Genomic DNA, 23,694 nt, shown 5'->3' on the forward strand with positions numbered 1-23,694 from the left:
AGATTCTTATAGATATTCATAGAAAGTGTTACCAAGGCTGATGTCCGTATTTTGCAAAATTATTCTTTCTTGTAATTTGTTTTATTATTAAACAGCACCACACAGAACTCAAGACTGCACAGGCAAGCATCACAGAGATAATGACAAATATATCAAAATATTCGGGTACAACCTGAAAGACCAACAAACACAGTTTCAATATTAAGGTCCACATGCTGCTGATTGTGAGCCGGTGACTGATCGGATGCCACGTCCCCGTCTGAGTAGATTCGTCTTTGGAACGGCCCCGCTGGGGTCTCCGCGAATCTTTAAATGCCACCCACGACCAGGCCGAGGGGACGCCCACAGAACACCTGGCTGCGGCAGATAGACGGCTTTTTCCGGAGGGGGGAACTAAACAGCGTGTTGGCCTGGGGGGGATCCCGAGGTGTTTTGATATGTGGTGGGTGCGACAACATGCTGTATCAGTGCAAACTCCCCGACCTGACGTGACCTGACCCAAAACCACAAGGTGGCGTGATTCACAGAGGCTGGGGCTCCGAACCCTTGTGCACCGGGCGAAAGGTTAAAAACCAGCCAAACCGCTTACTTCAATCCCCCCCTGCAGAACGTCAGCTCCACAAACACAGTGCACACTGCCTGTTATCAGCATTGTAAAGCTGCCTCAATGAATAATTTAATGCCAGAGAATGTTAGATGAACTGGCTGAATAACAACAGCCCAGCGATCATAAAATGTTTTGAAAGGTGTTAAAATCACAGGCCACGCCCAGTCCCTTGTTGAAGGAAGGGTGGGCGGAGCTGGATATGCGGGAGTCGAGCGAATGATCCCGCCCCCCTCCAACCCCTCCCCCCACCGTGGCCCTGCGAGCTCATCGGCATGGAAACCCCGTTTCCACTCTCCCATTGGTTTCCCTGGCAAATCCCCGCCGTGCGGAATTTCATTCTGCTGCCCCATGAGGCCACGCCGGCTCTCCACTCATCCATGACAAATGCAGCTTAATGTCTACTCGCTGTCTACGTCTGAAATATTTAATACCCCACACTGGGAACTTTTCTGCGTGTGGAACTGCGAGTCTCTCCTGCCTCTCTCCTCTACCCATTTCAGGATTATCGGCATATTTGAAGATCTGAGCTGTCGTCTGCCCACAAAACATAGACGTCATGGTACTCACTTGCACAGGAGATGTGTGTCGGTGAGGGCAGAGAGCTTACAAGTATTAGTTTCCCTTTTTCTGCTTTAGGATTGGGGGGGGGGGATGTGTGAGGGCTTCCACAAATTCCATCCTTTTCTCCACAGCTCAGCAAGGTTACGTCAGGCACCCAAAGTAAGCATGATAAGCAATTTGTCACATTAACGTCCAGGCCGAGCTCGTTTGCATACGTTAACGAAAAGGTCACTGAATGATTCTCACTGGCACCATCGCGATTCCATCTGCTGCTAAAAAAAATACTCATGAATTCTCATGCAAAGTAATAGTCATTATCTAAAACTTTGCTATGGCTTGGCACCAGTAAATTACATAATTATGACATTATTTCACATTTACGGGTGTTTAATTCGTAGCTTGCTTGCGTGGCTTAAAATAACATTTTTGTCCATTTAAACATCCATATGTTCCAATATATTTGTAGAGATTCCATTAAATTGTAAACAATAAGCTACAACAGTCAAAAAATGGGTAGCAGGCAAATTTTCTTTAGCTTTAGCATGAAGTAGCAGTCAAGCTAAGCCTTGAATTTAGCGACAAATAAAAGGACTTCAGCACATCCTGGGGGTGTGAGTCTTGGGCCTGTGCTGCCTGCAACAATATCATGGGGAGCTGGAGCCGACGGCAAAGGTAAAGGGGGACAGATGACTGGATAAGATAATCCCTTAAAATAGTCACCATTGTCTCTGCTATCATCGGAAGAAGGGATTTCCTCACAACATCTGCTTTTCAGGAATTATCATAATAATATTTCCTACAAAGATAGCAAAACTCCCACACATACATCAACATGCATACGCGCAGTGTCCGCATTAGCTGCTAAGAAATCTGCATTTCAGCTGGATAACATCAGCGAGTGCGACAGAGGGAATTAATGTCATATCCTCGGGATTCGAGACTCAATCCTGGTCTCCGTTTAAAGGTGACAGAGATGGGAGTCACAATTCCCGTCAGGAAAATGGGAGACGTTTCCCGGAAGCTCCGGGGCAGCCTCGCCGGCTCTGCCATCTCATAACACAGCTGCTGAAATTGATTTGTTCACCACTCTGGGAAGAAAGGTAAAACTGAAAGAAAAAAAAAAAAATTAAGAGATCACCGATGAAAGAAGCTGTTACACGGCAGAACATCTTGCATGTCTTCAATTAGGTTAAATTAGATCTTGTAACTACTTGTGAGAGGAAGCATTTATCTATTGAATGAAATCATTAATGCCACAAGCTCCTTTTAATTAAGTATATCTATAAGTGTGTGCATACACTCATTCGTCATGCAAGCGGGATCAAAGGAATCGATTACCAGTGTAGCCTAGATGTCTGATCTCAGTGATTTACGTATGGTACGACTGCTGATGACAGAAATGCTGGACCTAACATTCCTGAAAGAGCCACCCACCTGATCAATACGGTGTCGGGAGTTTACAGAGAACGGCGTGATCAACGATAACATCCGGTCAGCGGCGGTTCTGTGGCCGAAAGCCCTCGTTATCGAGAGGGGTGGGGGGGGGGGGGGAGAGCGGCCACACTTGTTAAAGATAACAGGAAAGCCACAAGTGCAGCTTTAAGAGATCTGCGTGGCAGAGGCAGCTTCTCCAAACACACAGCCCATCTAAGGAGTATGCTCTAAAGAGTATATTCTAAGGAGTATGCTCTAAAGAGTATATTCTAAGGAGTATGCTCTAAAGAGTATATTCTAAGGAGTATGCTCTAAAGAGTATATTCTAAGGAGTATGCTCTAAAGAGTATATTCTAAGGAGTATGCTCTAAAGAGTATGTGTGTGTCTGACTGTTGAAAGATAAATACTGCATGCATAGATATAATACACATACCAATTAAAACATTGTGCCACATTATACTTGATCTTAATCACGCATGGCTGACTATGACTTTCCCTTGAAAGCCATTCATAGCACATTCTGAAAATTAAAGATAAAAAAATCGACTGCATAATGGTGCACCCCCCGCCCCCCCCCCCCCCCCCCCGACTATAGCCACAAGCCGTTAATAAACTCAGGTACGTTACTGTGCCTTCAAGGTCACACAATAAGCTAATTAGCCTCTGTTTCAATCAGCAGTTACTGTATTTAGCCCAAAATGAAGATGGCTGCTTTAGAGAAAAAGTAGAACTATCAATGCCAACATTACGAAGTAAAAGGCAGAGTAAGGAGACATTCCTCACACGATTATACCATCTGACAGGAAGCTCTGACACGAGGCAGCTTGGGTCACTGGATTCATGCTGTTTACGCCATAGTCTAACCCTACAGCAAATATCGAGATTCATCTGACCAGGCAACATTTTTCCAGTCTTCACCTTCACCAGTCCATCCTTATTGTCTTATATATATTTTTTATTCTTGATTACCTTAGTCCATCACTGATCCTTTATGATTGTATGATTATGTTGTTTGTGTAACATTTGTTTGTTTACTTTAGTACGTTTTTTTTTTTTTTTATTGCTGTCTCTTTTTTTTATTCTCCTTTACAGTCTAGGAGCGACTTATGTAGCATATTTCACTGCATAACGTATGTGACAAATAAATGATATGGAATCTTGAATCTAGTTTTGGTAAACCTATGCCCAGTGTAGCCTCAGTGTAACCCAACACTGTCGTCTGCTGTTGTACCCCGTTAATCTGCAGCTTCGATTTGTTAGGCATTTAGAGATGCTTTTCTGCTCGCCACTGTTGTAGGGAGTGATTATTTGAGTCCCTGCAGCCTTCCTGTCGACCTTGAGCCAATCCGGCCATTCTCCTCTGACCTTTCAACAAGGCAATTCTCTGTACAGAACTGCCGCTTGGCGCATTATTCTTTTGGTTTCCTCACCATCTAAACTCTAGAGACTGTTGTGTGTGAACATCGCAGATGATCAGCAATTTCGGAAAAACTGACCCAAATGGCACCAACAAATACGCCACGGTCAAATTCACTTAAATCACATTTTCCCCCCTTCCTCTGTTCTGTCTGACCATTAACTGAAGCTCTTCAGCCTTGTCGGTATGATTTTATGCATTGTGCTGCTGCCAGATGATTGGTCGATTGCATATTTACACGAATGAGCAGGTGTTCCTATAAAATATCCAAGTACGCACAGATCCCAAGTCACACTAGAATCAAAGGTGCTCGTCTCCTCTCACAGGGTTATTGACCCACTGGTTATTATTTTCCCTTAATACTCACAGCAGAGTGTCATCTACTAGAATAAAAATAAACCGCTTCTTTTGAAGATCTACAGAATTAACAAGCATGATATAATTTAGAAAATCTTTCACCTAAATCGACAATGAGAGAATGGTATGTTCATACATGCTATGAAATGACAACGGTTATTAAATAAATACGCAAACGTGAATATAGAAAGGATAAGGAGAAACGGATTCATGCTCCCTTTCGACGGAGATCGGAAACCTCTTATACAATACATGATTAAAATCTCTTAGAATCTGTGTGGGATATACAACCACTCTTTTCACTCATCTGGCACACAGTGGTAGCTATCGAACCAGGGCGTAAAACACACAGATATGTAGGGGGCAGGAGGGAGGCCTTTATCAGATTGCATTTTCCGCAGAACAGCTCCCCTCTCAGCAATTTTTAACCCGATTTTCCCATTACTGAGTGTGGCTGTGCCTTGATGGCAGGTCATGCTCTCCTGTAACACAAGGCACTCAACACACCGTAGGTCGAATTTCACACACGAGTAAGCCTGGAGGGGCGCCCCATTTCTTTGTGCTCTATATTAGTCACTGTGACCAGAATTACTCTGCACTGGAGCGGGACCCTGCCTGGGGCACTGGGCCAGTCTGGGCCAGTCTAGGCACTCCAGGACCCCAGACCCTGCTTAGGATACACCACTGGGAGATGGATGGAGGGATAAATGGGTGAAAACAGCTATGACAAATTAGCAGAATTTAATAAAACTGGACTTTGATCAAGAACATAAATTTTGGTTGGATTTAAGAAGCATTAACCAATTAAACAACAAAATGAGAATTTAAAGTGAAACTGGCAACAAGACTAAATAAAAGTACATCTTAATTTGGAACTCTCCACCACCACCAGCTCAACTGGTCCTAATTGGCCATTCGATCCACTCCAGCAGGACAAACTGGTGATAATTATGTTTCAGAGTCTACTTGGCTTTTTTTGTTGTGCATCTTTATGCAAAAACATGCCACTGGTGCAAGCAGGCGATTGTTTTGTTACACAAATTCAAACGCATATGATTCAGTTCTCTTTTAATAAATAGGACACATTCTCATTTATTCTAATGAACAAAGCAAACTTACGTAATTTCTCCTTTAAAGAAACAATGTGTTAAATTCTACTCTTTCCTGAGCAAAACTGCGGAGGCTGTCACGGCAGATGTCTTCTCCCTGCTATCAGCGCTACCAGCTCGCTGAACTCCGTCAGCCCGACTTCAAAAGGTCCTTAAAGGCTATTTAAATGCCCCTTTTAATCAGCTGCGCAGGAGGAGTTTCGGGTGTGGGGTGGGCAGGATCCTAGCCCTGGCATGAGCCTGGAAGGTCACAGTAGAAAGCGATCAACTCGAACCGGGTGCCTGAACCTGCCCTTTGCAGAGACGGTATCGTTAAGACGAGGTCTTTATCACATCCGTGACGAGGCCACCGTGGTAAACGGGCCCATCTGTCGCCTGTGTAAGTCTTCAGTGTGTTGTGCCACGTGCGAATGCGTTTATGTTGCATTACAGGACTGATGCAGAGCCAGAACTGGATGCAGATGGAGGAAGCGACTGCTTAGGGGCAAACGGACTGACTTTGCATGACTGTATGCTGGATCCTGGTGCTAGTGCTGTTATCCACCTGAGTTTTATAACCCCTTGCTCCCCTAGTTCCCAAATGTGCTGAATGCAATGTGATCAGCACAGATGAGGCAAACCCATTCCAGCACATTGATAGGGGTGTAATGTTCCCTTTTCACCCCTGAGAAAAGGAAGTGGGGGCATAATTTCAGCTTAGAAGGTGGGGGGGTCCATCCCTTTTTGAGATAAAACTGTTCGTCAACATCCTAATTTTTGAGGATCAATAGAGAACCACCTCATTACTGTTGAATGTTAGGAAAAGTCGCTGCCATCTCGGAGGACAGCGTGTGGACATACGCGTCTGCGTGACGGTGTACTGCCCTTTTATACGATTCTCCCATGAGCCTCAGCTAATTCTGTCTCATTATCTAGCTTAATATATTTCTGCTTCTGTCCACAGCATTGCACTATTGTACTGGCCATGCAGTTTACAAAAAGTCTTTGCTGACATTTAGAGGTTCAAAACAAACAAGGTAGAGTGCTGTAAGTCTTTCTCCGTCGTGTTCCTCCCATCCCTACCTGCTTGTTTATTGTGAACGGGAGAATTACAATGCTTTTGACATTTTATTGAACAATGGCACTGAGGCGAATGCAAATATCGGCCCTCTATCAGTAGCGTTTGAAAAAGCAGAGACAAAAAAAAAAAAACCGTGAATCAGAACCACTGTGCTTTTAAATATTTAGGGCCAGATTTACTAAGCAGGACAAATTAGCATGAGGGCGCAATCAAAAACAAAAAAAAAAAAAAAAAAAAAGAATACGCGCCAATGGGTGTGCGTCTGTGGATAATATATATTTTTTTGTAAACTGCAGCCTGGCTCTTCCCTGGTTCTCATTAATGAAGGGCTTCTTCCTTGCTTTATGGGACTTCAGTCCTGCTTCTGATGTCACTGGCCACTTCTCTGCTCTCCCCGAATACCCACAGCTGCAGTTACGGTCAAGATAAAGCAGCCAAAGAGATGATCTTGTTTCCCCTTTATACGGCACCTCACCCTAATCCTCGCAACATTTTATTGACAGCATGACTCAATCTATGATGTAACGAAATATGTGCCACCCTCTTCTCCCCCGCTTCAAGATAAAAGCTCTATTAAGACAAAGCTAGTACGACTTTAAAAAGCAGCTTTACTGAGCAATAATGCACCCACCATCTGAAAACCATAAACAATGATTTCAGAATTGTTTTCATCGTCTTGTTCTGTGTTAAATATATTCTCCACAGGGTCAAGCATACACGTAATTATTTTTAGTTAATTGTATTTAAATATGTAATACATCTTTAAAACAGACTAATATCTGTAGTCTATTGATGATGCATGTGCTGCCCATTAACAGTGACTTACTAATGCAAAGAAAGTGAGATGGTCAATTTGGATAAATATGGTCTCCCGCTGAAGATCTACTTGTAAACAGACTTTCGGGCTTATGCGACAGGCTGTGTGGACTTGCTAGGAGAAGGAACATCCACCTTCAGGATCCACCTTCTGCCACAGTCTGGTATCATACCAAATGGCGAGTTACGAAAATAACGCACCTGAGCGGCGAATGACAGTCATGGAGTAGCAGGGATACCTGCGGCTGCTGTCTTTAATCAACGACGCAACGAGGAGCCACAGCGGTTTGTGCCAACTGACCCTGAGACTAACGGCTAATTTGGCCTAACGTGGTCACGAGCCGTCAGCTGCAGAGTCTGGAAGTGAAGTATGAGTAGGCTTGAGGTGCAGAAGCATCTATCAAGTGACATTTGAAATTCCTATCAGTCCAAGCAGGGAAATTAGCAAGAAAATGTACTCAGAAGGAACAGAGCCCACATTTTCATACTGAATATGGACACCAATATGGCAAAACCTTGCTTCACTGTCACCCTTAGCGAAGCCCTTTGATTCAGCGAAGGCTATAGAGGTGGTCTTCAAGAACTGATGGCGGAAGCAGGAAAATGGAAGTATGTGGGGAAATGATCTGTTGCTGTGGAGATGACTGGTCAATCCCATACTCACTTTGAGAGCTGGAAGATCATCAAACCAGCCCTACAAGGAGATAATGGCTGAGACCAAAGGTGAAGCATAAACACTGTTAATATCTCTCTGTGCACCGTCATTTGCATTCGGATCATGTTGCTTGGTTGATTCATTCATCCAAAGCAATTAACATTTTTTCCCTACTCAGACAGAGCAATAATTATGCAGGAGAAATTCAACTTAATTACCATTCTGAGGGTAACAGACAAACCCAGGTTACACTGTCATCGTGCAGGTTTATGGGGAACAAGCTCCTTTACCTCCCAGATAACTGCTGCTTTTCAGCTATGAGACCCTCATCCCAGCCCAGAGAAAAATGGAAATATCACAAAATTTCATCATCAGTAAATGCCGACATACATTTCTGAGAAAGCAGGCCCAGCCAGCCCCCAGCACAACTTGGTGAAATCATTCTGCCAACCATGGGATTTGAACCAGTGACGTTCTGATCAGAAGCACATCACCCTAAGCCACAGAACCACACACCAAACCCTAAGCAGCCAAAAGCTGCACATCACATGCTCTGCTTCTTAAAGGAAAACGCAAACCAGCCATAAAGTACAGGCTTCATCCCAGTCATGCCACCCTTGTACCGAGCTGCATTTGCTGATTAATAAAGACTTTTCACAAGCCAGTTCATGAACTGACGTGTAACTTTTAAAATCAGTGTTAATCTCAGCTTAACTCATTACATCTCTTCAGCTGTCATTCCACAACTCATCAGAGGTGGAGAGTTCAGGTCCAGAAAGTAAAAATCCAGACCATGATTTAATTTCATCCAACCAGCTGAGTACTCTGTGACTCTATACTCAACTGGTTGACTGAAACAAAATCATGGTCTGGATTTTTACTTTCTGGACCTGAACTCTCCAGCTCTGCCTATTATTCAACACTGGCTGCCAACATAACCTAATATGATTGATGTATGGAAGATATAAATGTCGTTAAAGGTTACAAAATTGAGGGTGAGGTAGAAGAAGTAGTTCTTGGAAATGAAGATTATTGTTTTTAACGTTGGCTTTGCAAAAATAAAGCTATAAGAGGTACTGCTGCTATTCATACTAAATTAGATCTTGGGAATGTTGCTGAAGGGAGGTTAGGATAACAAATTAAGTTGAGCGCTGATAGCGGGTCTATGACATCAGCGGGGGAATGCATGCAGAACACAAACTCACTCTTATCTGGAGCAATCTTAGTGTTCAATCTGACAAACTCCCCCAGAGCAACATTTTAATAATCTGCGTAAGGACCTGTTGGCAGAGAAAATGCAAGTGGGATTCCTGTTGACAAGGTGATGTTTGAATGAAGCGTGGTTTAGTACAAGGACATTGATATCAGCCTTGGCAATAAATGACACCCTTTTCGGGTGACGTGTTTGCTTGGCGGATACCGCCGCAGCCTCGCACCTCTAGGTTGCAGGTTTGAATCCCACCTTTGCTCCGGATCTGGCATTTGCGTGTCCGCCATGTGTCACGCAGTCTCCCACCTGCAGCTCAGATAATTGGTGTCTGTTGCCTGTTGAGAGTAAGTTCAGGGAAGGTCCCTGCCCCCGACCGGCATATCCACGGTGTACCCCAGTCTTATGCCCTGTGGTGCCTGGGCAGGCCCGTAGCCAAAAAAAAAATTTGTGGGGGGGTCGACAGGTCCATCTCACTAGATTTTGCCAGCCTAATTTTACTACCTGTCTACATGTCTGCCTGGGATAGTTAAAAGATGAATGGATTCCCCCCCACAAATTTGTGAAAAAATACAATTGATTTGCTCATAAAATGAAAGAATCTTACAGGTCTTGGGCACGGCTGAGTCACACCAAGAGCGCACGGCCTTCTGTCTGCAGCGGCAGAAACACATAAGCTTATGGCTAACACAGAAAGATTATAAATACTTAATCATGTTTATGCATGTACAGCCTGCGGTGCTGTGTAACACATCCACTACTACTCCGTATTTTTAGACGATTCGTACCGATATTGCGCTTACGTTTACGCAGTTTAATCATTAGCGAAGCAGCGAATGCAGAAGGTCCCTTCACCCACACTGACAGGGCTAACAGCTTCTGTGTAAATCACACGAGTAGCCCCCCCCCCCCCCCCCAAAAAAAAAGGTGAGCTGAGGTGAGTTGGGACATTCTGGGAAAGAAAGAGCTTAATGGTGGCCAGCAGCTGCACGGGTGAAGAGTCTTACACATGGCACCCGGCTTGCTGCTTACTGTGCCTCGGTCAGGCCACATGAAATGCTTAAACACTGAAAACCAAAGCGGCATTCATTATTAATAGCAAATTGTGTAGGAAACGGTTATAGTTAAAAATGGAAATACAGTAATGCCTCAGAAATTGGTTCCAAAAGGCACGACAAGTCGAAAAATGACAACGCGAAAAACCACTAATAAACGATTTAGACCCCCTATAAAAACCTAATGTATAAATGCGGTGGAACTCTGAGCTATTGGCACCAAACACCGGGTAAATAAGAGAATATTTTTTTCATTTATATGGTTTTGTTTGATTTTATACATCACATTATATTATTTTACATATTTTAACATCGCCTGACCAACGTAAGGTTGTGTAAACTGACTTAAGACGATGTGTATTTTTTCCCCACATACTGCATTTTTAACAAAAAAATGCATGTAAAGTCAAAATTAACACACGTCAACTTATGACGAGGTATTACTGCGCAGCTCCAGCTGTGCTGTGTCTATGGGGAACTGCTACTATGCTGCTATATAACCAAAGCAAGACAGGGAAGAGCGACCAAAGGGGAACAGGGGACGAATATCACAGGCCAAGTGCTACCTGCAAACTACTCTGGAAATGATATCTACAGGTGTCACCTTCGCATTTTAGCGATTTAGCAAGCAGGTTCCTGAAGATGGGGAGATTTTATAAAACGGCAGGGTAGCTCGGCTGCCCCCCAGTGCCCGCGTTGGGTCTTCGCTGGGTAGGAGCGACACTGCCCACGCAGAGAAAGGCGACGCTTGTGCACGGAGCAGCCTGGACGCGGGCAGGTGCCATCGCCGGGGAGATACCTGCCCCGTATGAATATGAAAATCATTCGTTCTCATTTATTACTGCTAATACTCATGTTTACCAACACCGACACTACAGAAATAGTAACCATTGTAATTTTTCGTTCATTTATCGGTAATACACATCGTTACCAACACCAACAATGTGGCCAACAGTGTGTGTTAAGTTATTAATAAGATGTGTTGTGTGGAAAAGGCAGTCAGCTTTTTAGGTTAGTAATACTAAATCTGTGTTTAGGGCAATTCGCTGAGCTCCGTAAAGCGCAGGGGGTCACCTTCCCGGCTAATGAGTGCAGAGGAGATGGCTGTACCCCTGTGGATTTGGCCTGCAGACAGAGTATGGACATCTGATGATCTTCCTCTATCAAACTGAAGGCTTCCTTTTATTATTTGAATGCTGGGCGAAGCTCAACCGACCAGGACGAGACTTTCCATCCACCGCCCTGATCACACTATCACTGATTAACAATAATGATGCAATAAAGTAGGAGGTCCATTTCAGCTCAGTCAGCATGCAGTCAGGAGAATAATAGCCTTTCAGTTACTCAGACATCTTCCCCGTGCACCAGTAGAGAATATTCTTCAAGAAGAAAACATTGTATGCAGCGTGAGGGTGGGGGTGATTTCCCGTTACACTGCGGACAACAAGGTAATCCCACCGTCCAGTCATGTGTGGCTCATATTACACTCAACAAAATTTTCTACAGTGGACATCAGCACTGAATGCTGCTTATTTCATCTGTATTAGAAAACTGCGCTTCATATCTCATGTGAATCTCTGGTAGTATTTGGCAGTTTCACGCTTTCCTCAGCAAGAATTTGTCATCAGACTGTTCTCTTCATTTTCATAGCAGAAGTGTTTCACAGGAATCCAAAAATTTCTACCCAGAAAGTGAGGGGGGGGGGGGGGGACTCAGCAATATTTCAGTTTTACATGTGGAGAACAGAAAAGAAGCTGTTAGTTCACGGGTCAAAGTGTAGGAAGGGACACATTTAAAATATGCACATGTCTGCATTTTCAACACGATCCGGTAATTTTCACGATCTGTATCTTCAGAGGTTACTGCGACCTTAACTGAGAAGCCAGTTGCTGAAAACAGATGGACATTTAGATCTTCAGGCTATCGCAGAGAACAACTAGTTCTATCTCGGAGGAATTTCAAGTCTCTGAGCTGCCTGTATAAAATATATCCATTCATTCACCCATGTATTCATCTTCCATCCGCTTATCCTGGACAGATTGGGGGGGGGGGGGGGGGTCCTATACCAGGCAGCATAATAAAATATATCCTCATATGAAATATTCAAGCAGTATAAACCCAAGGCTATCAGCAATGTCATCTTAGTTCATATGATAACAACAACACGATGTCACCTTCCTCAGAAACATTTATTTTACTAAGCAGGGAGAGATTTCAAAATATTTCATTTCCATATTGTCAAGATTAAAAATGACCTATACTGTCCCATAAACACACACTCCAGATACCAACAAAATAAGAATGCATATAATATTCATATACTGAGCAAAGCACCAAAGACTTTGTTTTTCATATTATGTTTGCCAAAGAGATTTGCTACCGATTTGGGACAATCCAACAAGAAAAGTCAATATGGGTCCAGTTTGCTCCAGCCAAACTGATGCGATTACAAGCTCAACTGGTACTTTCAAGGTCCATCGGGCTCAGCCCAGAACACCTGAGGAAAGGTACCAGATTCAGCCAGTAGGCCTGATTATTAGTGCCAATAAATTAGTGGGGGTAGAGCAGGAAGTGAAACGAAAGCCCAGTTATGACATCATCTGTCACAGCCCCTCCGATATGCACTCTGTACCCCCATATTCCACCTTCCCTCAACCTGACTGGTGGAGGGTTTTGATGGGATTTATACACCGATCAGCCATAACATTAAAACCACCTGTCTGATATCGCGTAGGTTCCCTCGTGCCGCCAAAACAGCTCTGATCCTTCGAGGCATGGACTCCACGAGGCCTCTGAAGGTGTCCTGTGGTATCTGACACCAAGACATTAGCAGCAGATCCTTTTTGTCTTGTTAGCGGTGAGGTGGGGCATCCATGGATCGCACCAGTTTGTCCAGCACGTCCCTCAGATGCTCGGTCGCATTGAGATCTGGGGACTTTGGAGGCCAAGTCAACACCTTGAACTCCATCTCCTGTTCCTCAAACCATTGCTGAGCATCTATCAGAGTGTGGTAGAGTGTATTGTCAAAGTAACATCAACATGAACACCAAGACCCAAGGCTTCCTAGCAGAACATTGCCCAGAGCATCACACTGCCTCCGCCAGCCTGCCTTCTTCTCATAGTGCATCCTGGTGCCATCTCTTCCCCTGTTATAATGCCGCATATGCACCCGGCCGTCCACTTGATGTAACAGACCACGTCTCCTCAGACCAGCCCACCTTCTTCCATTGCTTTATGGTCCAGTTCTGATGCTCCCGTGCCCATTATAGGTGTTTTTGGCAGTGGACAGGGGTCAGCTTGGGAGCGCTGACTGGTCTGACTGGTCAGACTGGCCCCATAACCAGCAATGTGCAATGCACTGTCCACAGCAATTTGTCCTACAGTAAATCTCCTGTGGGATCGAACCAGACTCACACACGTCAATGAGCCTTGGGCGCTCATGACCCGATCGCTAGCACCAGTCGGCCTTCGTTGGGCCACTTCCGGTGGGTCCTTACCACTGCATGCCAGGAACACCCCAGAAGACCTGCCGTTTCGGAGATGGTCTAACCCAGTCGTCTAGCCCTCACAATTTGGCCCTTGTCAATGTCGCTCACATCCTTACACTTGTCCATTTTTGCAGATTTTTCCCCCATTTTTCTAGCACATCAATTTCAAGGACTGGCTGTTTGTTTGCCTAATATTTCATGGCACCCATGACGGATGCCATTGTAACGAGATAATCAGTGTTATTCATGTCACTTGTTAGTGGTTTTAATATTATGGATGACTGGTGTATGGAACCTGTTGACGTAAGGGTGGACTTTGACTAAAAACCATTCCGATTCTGGTTAAAGCCACCCCCTCCCCTCCCACCCCCACTAAGAAAAGGTGAAACCAGCTTTCTGGGTCTTTGAAGCTTCACTCCTACACACTGCTATTCAAACACACCCACAGAGCGTCTACACCAATGTGCGATGAATGTTTTCTGGACTAACTGTTGAGTGCTATATCCAATTGTTGTGCAACAAAAGGGTTCTTCAGAAACTGTTATTGGAAAACATCTTGCGCAAGAAGAGGGTTTAGGCTATTTGTAGGAAATAAATAAAATACACTTTAGGTTGATCTGTATCTTCTATAAGGAGAGGTTTCAAAAATAGAATGAAAATCCAGGTTTTTTCAAAGAGGTTAATGTATTTGCATATGTCCGATTTTAATCAACATGCTGCCATTGGTTTTTTATTCCAGTCTCTCGTCATTTGGGCAAGTAAATATAGATGCATTAGGGGGCGGCGGGAGAATGGGCCCAGGCATTTTCGGCTGGGGTGTGTGGGAGGCAGGACAGTAATTGGAAAATACCAGAAAATATCTCTGCCACACACTGAGCATACAAAAGAAAATGAGGAGAGGAGCTGGGGGAAGGAAGCTGGGCGAACACAGCACTTGTTAACTACGATACAGGGGGGGGGGGGAGTCATTACTGACTGGAAAATGGTGTTTAAAAGTTCCACATGGTCCGGGGGGGGGGGGGGGGGGGCAGCAATAAAGGCATATTGGCTTCTCCTTTTTTGACCCTTGGTTATCGGGAAATGTGCAAGTTGTCAATGTTCAAAGGGGGCAGGGGATCAGCTGGAGATTCTGGCGGGGGGGCACCCCTTTTACTGTTGTTTCCCATCGCTCACAGGGGCGTCTGCCTATATGTGTGACCTTTGACCTTCCTCCTCATCCCCCCCGAATTCCCCCGTGGCCCCTGCGCCGGCCTATCAGGGCCCTGCAGCTTGGATGAGGTGCACATTAAAGTAAAATATGGCCCATCTTTCTGTCACAGCAGCCCTCCGTCTCTCGGATAATAGCCGTGATTTATGTCAGCACTGTGATAAGAAGGCGGAGCCTCGGGTGGGGGAGCGTGGAGATGTGTCTGGGGGGAGACGGACTGCAGGGCCCCCCTCTGGGAGCAGGTCCTCTCGCATCCTTTCAGAAAGCAGTGATGATGTTCTCCATCGCGGTATAACCCATCCTGGGCCAACAGAACCACACCAGTCTACCACGGCGACTCTTCCTCTTCTTACATGATAAACGATTAACATATCAATTCAGCTGGCCCATATTGACATCATATGAAAAGGCAATTATTTATTTATTTTTTTAAATGAAATACAAAAAAAAAATACTTGCAAAATTACCCATCATACCTAAGCTACGTGACTTTTCCTATAAGGACACGAGGAAGACCGTAAATGCATGCAGGGCTTCCGCTACAGATTTTGGGCCCCATGAAAGTGCATCATATTGGGTTCCTAAGCCATACCAACCCAATTATGTTCTAAATTTTTTCGGGCCCCTGTAACTCAGGAGCCCTTGGAATCACCGTCACTGTACCCCTTTACGGCACCCCGAGGGCCTGTCTATGTGCTTTCAAGAATAAATCAGCTGCTCAACCAAGAACACATTAAAAGTTTTATGACAGACTCCGTGTCACTCTGGGGACTGTCACAGCACTGTACAGGCGAACTGGCAACTCCACTGGTCACCGTGAGTGAAGAACCTTGCCAGTTAAACTTCTACTTACCCGATAAAATATTCTCAGTAACTACAATCTTATACAGTGCATTGTGAATTTCAACAGTAGAACTAAGCTGAATACGAGACACCCGGACTACAGCCCAGTTATGCCTCCACAAAGCTCCTCCCAGCTTCCGTCACACGCAGCCATCAGCCTGCGATCGTGCTGCAGGAGCCTCCTGGTCGTCTATTATCTAAGTGAGGAGTCTGAACAACCTGAATTCAATCCAAAATGACGTAATCAGAACAGCAAATGCCAAAAGCACTTAAGGCTGGTTGGGCCGTCCCACTATTTATTATACCTCCAATCCGAAATTTGCCTAAAAACAGCATAACGTTTCTCAAAGTCACATCAATAGCCACAGCCATAGTAATGGAATATAGAAGACTGAGACCTCTTCAGCGAAGACTCCTTTTGAAAGACAGAAAATGAAATTATTTGCCCTCCTCCAAATCCCTTTTTGAGAAGCAATAAAATCTCATAAGAAAAGAAAGCCAGCACAAACAACAAAATCTGACCCTAAAGTGAGGGCAAGGCTGTAACTGGTTTCACCAGCCCTTGGATTATGACGGCAAAGGGGTAAATTGCTTTGCCCACGCAGGAGAGGACGCCGGGATCGATAAGCACCTGTCCGGTGAAACAGTGCAAGGGTGACAAACGGTCCCATTGTAACTTTTCTGCGGTGCTGATTAATGGCCCATCGTTCAGGCTCGGTGAAGCACAGACTCGGCCATGTCCGCCAGCACCCGCCATCTCCTGGGCAGGAGGAAGATTTGCGAGTAGCTGCATCCCACAGAAGCATCTCCATCTACAGTTCAGAGCTCCGTCCTCTTCACTTTTCATCTACTGCCTGGTGATCGTGAGAAAGACAAGCCAATATCCACCAAACATGAGTGGCAACGTCAATAAGCAGTTTGAGCTCCTGCCAGAATCTGCGACCAGACGACCTTCATAAAAGGCATGGATTCTGCCACATCCATACTAATACCTCAAACCGAAACTAACGGAATCATAGAAATTGGAAGCGTAGCCACAGTGTGTGTCTGACCTATGCTCCTCCAATTTGTGTGCTCGTTATGCCACCCACTTCTCGTGCTGTGAGTCACGTTGATACCATGCAGGAGAACTAAGTGCTAACATCGGTGGAACGACGCAGTTGCTAAAGTTGGCAATTGGGGGCTTTTACGCACCTGGAAGGGTCAACAAAACTTCTTCATGTTGCAGTTGGCCAAGATAAACCCTTGTTACTTTCAACAACACTTACCTCGGGCGTACAAGGCCGATATGAATTACGATTAACAAACGACTTAACCCAGACGTGACCCATGAATGAAGCTCTAGTTAACAACCAGCAAATGAATGCACTCACTGATTCTGAGGGAGTCAATCTAGAGACTGAAAACGATCAAAACCAAGCATGCAAATCTTACTTTCATCCGGGTTAGGCGCAGCTAGGATGGCACTGTGCTTCCTCTTCACATCCTCCACCTTCTCAGAGAGCGCCTCGATGTACCCCCGGATCTCCTCCACCTGTAGATTGAGAATCCAACATCCAACATCTGAAGAAAGCACTATATACTGTGGGTCTGTTCTGTTCTGTCTGTTTGGACATCAATTGGTGCAACAACGTCACTTGTGACCATAGCAATGAAGCCTTCCTGAAACGGAGCTTAAGCTGCCATTCGACACAATGCAGCAATCTTCAAAAACATTCTGTAGCAAAATTTCAACCTACTTAGAACTGTGTATGTTAAGGTCTGTACCAGCCAGCAGGGGTCGATAGTCCATATTCAGACACGGCATTGTCAAGATGGCCCCCCCACGACCTCACCGCGAACCCAAAAGGTCACGGCAGCAGGGGGTGGCTGGGTTCACACATAACTAGTGCCGCTAGCTCTCAGAATTCCCCACTGCTCTCATTTCTCTAATGTCTGAGCTGAAGTCTTATTCCTACCATCTGCCTGCTTATTTTCTCCGTTACTTAGGCCTATGCTTTGAACACAAATTTGGCTTTTCATCTGGATAAAGATGCCTGACGTCAGTATCTGGACAGCCTTGTTTTTGCCTTCTTGGTGTCTTCGCCTGGATAATGAAATACATTCTGAATTGGGGTCATTATCCACGATTCCTTAGTTACTTATATGACGACACATCAATGGTAAAAGGTCCCAAGCTCTGGTCCATTTTCATTTGTTGCAATACAAAGTCTTCCTGTCTGTCAAATACGGGCTTGACTGAGGTGTAAATGGCACTAAAGGTGGGAAGAGACACCTAGAGATCAGAAGGGCTAGAGTATCAACTTAGCATCACAATGTATTAAAGCCACCGCATGAAGAGGAGAGGACACCAAAAGAGCAGGGCAGCCCCATTAAAGTCCAATAACACAGGATGACAGAATTAGCACCCGCCGCTTGAAGGCGAGCCGTCTGCCATTACGGTTCCCGAAGTAACGTCCTCTCATTCTCAGCTGCCTATTAGCTACTCAACTGTCCTGCTGATTGAATCTGCATTTCTCTAATAAACTCTTGATTGGTTTTTCTCCAATTAGTTCATTAATGCTTGAAGGCATTACTAGTGCTAAGCTCAGGGTTGGGCTTTCTGGAAAGAAATTCAGTAACCCTCTGAGACTAGTTCTTGGGAGCTGGTCCGTGAGAAACGGCATTTCAAGAGTTAGTGCCCCAACCCAGTGGGTCTTGGAAAAAAAAATAACATTCAGGAGCAAAATTCTTGAGGGGTGGGTCTCAGGAGTAAGGCAGACCATCTTGATGACCTCCTTATCTTCTGATCTACACATGGCACACCTACAGGCAGCAAAATGCTAGACCATCTGGCTACTGTCTCCATCATGTCATTGACCTCACACTACACCCAACCTCCAACAGAAGCGCCTGATGCATTACACTCTGCACCATCTCCTTGCTGGGGCTACTAGAGGGAACACCAGTTCATAGACCCCCCCCCCCCCCCAGCTGCCAGCCCAAACCCACGAGATTGCAGTTATCACAAATGAAATACTTCATCCATCCATGGATCCACTCCAGCTAGCGTGCATGCGGTCTCATTATATAAACATACCCTCGTTTGCTGTGTGGCTGGCAATTTTATCAAAAGGAAACACAATATTTGCCGCTCATATAGCTGAATATCTCACTGAAGCAATGCAAGCTAGACTTCGTAACACTGAGACCACAACCTGCATGTCAGCTCACTGATAAGGACGTTACAAAGGCACCTCCATGCTTGGAAAATAACTGCAGGAATCAAAATCTGTATTCTCCAAATCTTTTCATAAACATCCAATTTTTTAGGCCACATGTCCAGTTCACCACTTATATTCCAGAAATGCAAGAAGACAGAGAACCAGACATCATTCTTTTTTTTATGACACAATGGTAAGCCTTGTAATTGAAAAAAAAGTCAATTTTGAAATAAAGTATTTTCTGGCATTTCCATCTGAGAGACGGTTACTTTGCCTTTTTCAAGTTGAGAAGTCAGACAGCTATTCAGCCGAAAGCTGTCAGATGTGTGTCCATTTCAGGGCCAGTGGGCTTAAACACATTAAAGCGGAACGCTTCCCTTTATACGTCACTGTTAATACCCCCTCACAATGCACACGACAGTAACAAAGGCCCTTCTCTCCATAGGACCGTGGCATTAGCCACCGGCCTTGTGATGCTACTGCTCACAGTGACAACATTAGCATCTCAGCTGCCGGCTCCCCTGCTTTAGACCACAGTGCTTTCCTAATTAGAGGCCTCACTGCCTCGAGAATGTAATTGCTCTCCTGCTAAAGCTGAGAGGGATTTATTTTGGGGGGGGGGGGTGTTCACCTTTCTCCAGAAGCTGTGTTTTGTCTTTGTGGAGAGTCAGGAATGTCACCGCCATGACAGCCGGGTGTGTGGGAGGCAGGCACGGCTCTGTGTTTGTGTTTACATCTTCTGGCACACATGTGTATGTATGTTTATTTGTTTGGGCATGTGTGTCTACGCAGATCTGCAGCTGCGTGAGCATGTGGGCAGGCGTAGGCGAGTCTGCGCAGCCATGTTACGATTCATTGTAGAATGGACTGCTGAGACCCGGGACTGAAGGGCGGTGTGGGTGGCTGGGTGCTGAGACGATGTGAGCCACGTTCTTCACGGGAGGGGTAGAGTGGGTGGGGTGTTGACCGCGGGCCCTGGTGGTGGCAGCGCGCATGCGGGCGGGGGGTGGCTAGTCTCGCGGCTGCCTGCTGGGGTGAGTGGCTGAGTGCTCAGAGACAGCAGTCAGTAGTGATGAGGGCACAACGCACACAGGTGGAAATACAATGCTGAACAAACGCCACAATGCCAAATGAACAACACCATGCTGAACAAACGCCACAATGCTGAACGAGCAGCACAATGCTGAACAAACGTCACAATGCTGAACAAATGACACAATACCAAACAAGCAAACACAATGCCGAACAAACGGCACAATGCTGAACGGGCAACACCATGCTGAACAAACGACACAATGCTGAACAAATGACACAATACCAAACAAGCAAACACAATGCTGAACAAACGTCACAATGCCGAAAGGGCAACACCATGCTGAACAAACGACACAATGCTGAACGAATGCCACAATACCAAACAAGCAAACACAATGCTGAACAAACGCCACAATGTCGAATGAGCAACACAATGCTGAACAAACACCGTGCTGAACAAACGACACAATGCTGAACAAACTACACAATACCAAAACAAGCAAACACAATGCGACCAAAATGTCATATCATGATATTTTTGGTTAGAATCACAATCCACGATATAGATTTTATTTTATTTTTTTACTTAAAAACCAATCAAATTGGAATGTACGTAGTAATGTTAATTAACCATTTAAACTCAGTGCTGTACTACACAGCAAATAATAATGTAAATATAAAATCACAACACTTCATAATAAAAAGATTTCACTTAAAGTTCATGAAAAAAGGCACAAATTGCACTATGAAATCAAGAAGAAATGATGGGTGCCTGAAGCTGTGGGGAAATATTTTATTGTACAGTACAGTAAGTTTCTTTTTATGCAACAAAATATCACAGTACAGGTACTGTATCTATATCATCACATACGATACAGTATGCATACAGTGAAGTATAAGTTAGATGTGGACAGTGGGCCATCATACAGCTGGGAGTGCTGCCAATTCCCCTGTATTATAAGTTAGATGTAGACAGTGGGCCATCATGCAGCTGGGAGTGCTGCCCATTCCCCTGTATTATAAGTTAGATGTAGACAGTGGGCCATCATGCAGCTGGGAGTGCTGCCCATTTCCCTGTATTATAAGTTAGATGTAGACAGTGGGCCATCATACAGCTGGGAGTGCTGCCCATTCCCCAGTATTATAAGTTAGATGTAGACAGTGGGCCATCATACAGCTGGGAGTGCTGCCCATTCCCCTGTATTATAAGTTAGATGTAGACAGTGGGCCATCATACAGCTGGGAGTGCTGCCCATTCCCCTGTATTATAAGTTAGATATAGACAGTGGGCCATCATACAGCTGGGAGTGCTGCCCATTCCCCTGTATTATAAGTTAGATGTAGACAGTGGGCCATCATACAGCTGGGAGTGCTGCCCATTCCCCTGTATTATAAGTTAGATGTAGACAGTGGGCCACCATACAGCTGGGAGTGCTGCCCATTCCCCTGTATTATAAGTTAGATGTAGACAGTGGGCCATCATACAGCTGGGAGTGCTGCCAATTCCCCTGTATTATAAGTTAGATATAGACAGTGGGCCATCATACAGCTGGGAGTGCTGCCCATTCCCCTGCATTTTAAGTTAGATGTAGACAGTGGGCCATCATACAGCTGGGAGTGCTGCCAATTCCCCTGCATTATAAGTTAGATGTAGACAGTGGGCCATCATACAGCTGGGAGTGCTGCCCATTCCCCTGTATTATAAGTTAGATGTAGACAGTGGGCCACCATACAGCTGGGAGTGCTGCCCATTCCCCTGTATTATAAGTTAGATGTAGACAGTGGGCCATCATACAGCTGGGAGTGCTGCCCATTCCCCTGTATTATAAGTTAGATGTAGACAGTGGGCCATCATACAGCTGGGAGTGCTGCCCATTCCCCTGTATTATAAGTTAGATGTAGACAGTGGGCCATCATACAGCTGGGAGTGCTGCCCATTCCCCTGTATTATAAGTTAGATGTAGACAGTGGGCCATCATACAGCTGGGAGTGCTGCCAATTCCCCTGCATTATAAGTTAGATGTAGACAGTGGGCCATCATACAGCTGGGAGTGCTGCCCATTCCCCTGTATTATAAGTTAGATGTAGACAGTGGGCCATCATACAGCTGGGAGTGCTGCCCATTCCCCTGTATTATAAGTTAGATGTAGACAGTGGGCCATCATACAGCTGGGAGTGCTGCCCATTCCCCTGTATTATAAGTTAGATGTAGACAGTGGGCCATGATACAGCTGGGAGTGCTGCCAATTCCCCTGTATTATAAGTTAGATGTAGACAGTGGGCCATGATACAGCTGGGAGTGCTGCCAATTCCCCTGTATTATAAGTTAGATGTAGACAGTGGGCCATCATATAGCTGGGAGTGCTGCCCATTCCCCTGTATTATAAGTTAGATGTAGACAGTGGGCCATGATACAGCTGGGAGTGCTGCCCATTCCCCTGTATTATAAGTTAGATGTAGACAGTGGGCCATCATACAGCTGGGAGTGCTGCCAATTCCCCTGTATTATAAGTTAGATGTAGACAGTGGGCCATCATACAGCTGGGAGTGCTGCCCATTCCCCTGTATTATAAGTTAGATGTAGACAGTGGGCCATCATACAGCTGGGAGTGCTGCCAATTCCCCTGTATTATAAGTTAGATGTAGACAGTGGGCCATCATATAGCTGGGAGTGCTGCCCATTCCCCTGTATTATAAGTTAGATATAGACAGTGGGCCGTCATACAGCTGGGAGTGCTGCCCATTCCCCTGTATTATAAGTTAGATGTAGACAGTGGGCCATCATACAGCTGGGAGTGCTGCCAATTCCCCTGTATTATAAGTTAGATGTAGACAGTGGGCCATCATACAGCTGGGAGTGCTGCCCATTCCCCTGTATTATAAGTTAGATGTAGACAGTGGGCCATGATACAGCTGGGAGTGCTGCCAATTCCCCTGTATTATAAGTTAGATGTAGACAGTGGGCCATCATACAGCTGGGAGTGCTGCCCATTCCCCTGCACCTGTTACACTAAGCAACAGTCCCGCTAACGACCCAATACGTCCGCTTTCAGGAACCTTGCAATCAGTGTATAATATTTACTATGGACCTCGGACGTAAATGCGACTGTACGTTATTCGATAGAATGCAAGTCGACGGATACCTATATATGATCAGACCACTTACAAATAATGAACTTTCTTGAGAATGTTAATTTATAGCTAAGTTTCTATAAAAGACTTCACATTGACTTAACCAGGCTTAGGGTTCTACCATTGTGGCAGCATTTTTAGCTTTCATTTGTATGTAAATGAATCCACCTGGCTTGATGACTGTCATCTAATAACATTGGGTCCTACAAGCCAGTTATAACACAAAAGCCTGCATGAAGAGCTAATTGCGACCGAATAATTTTAAGCTAATACTAGACAGCCTGCAGCACAGTGGGGTCAGATCGGGCCCCTCTCTCCTTTAGAGTTTGTGACATTTGCCCTCTCTTCTGTAGGGTTTATTTTAGGCTGTCATGTTTCCTTCCTCCAATTATGTGTCTGTAAATGAAGGAGCGTGTGTGTGTGGGTGCATGCACATCAATAGCAACAGCCCTCCGATACCTGACTAGGTGACTGGCAAGTGAAAAGCGGTGGATGGATTTAAACTGC

At 45.1% G+C, this 23,694-nt stretch overlaps 1 protein-coding gene across 2 annotated transcripts in view; it reads right to left on the reverse strand.

Moving 5' to 3' along the window:
- LOC111847865 (syntaxin-1A) overlaps window positions 1–23,694 on the reverse strand; it is a 74,925-nt gene that overhangs the window by 34,542 nt on the left and 16,689 nt on the right. For both annotated transcript variants that reach the window (XM_023819450.2, XM_023819451.2), the window contains exon 3: window positions 17,252–17,351. In XM_023819450.2, coding sequence (XP_023675218.1) covers window positions 17,252–17,351 — 100 coding nt within the window. The remainder of the gene's footprint in view (window positions 1–17,251; window positions 17,352–23,694) is intronic.

This window comes from Paramormyrops kingsleyae, chromosome 18 (assembly GCF_048594095.1).
Source record: "Paramormyrops kingsleyae isolate MSU_618 chromosome 18, PKINGS_0.4, whole genome shotgun sequence".
Taxonomy (NCBI): Eukaryota; Metazoa; Chordata; class Actinopteri; order Osteoglossiformes; family Mormyridae; genus Paramormyrops; species Paramormyrops kingsleyae.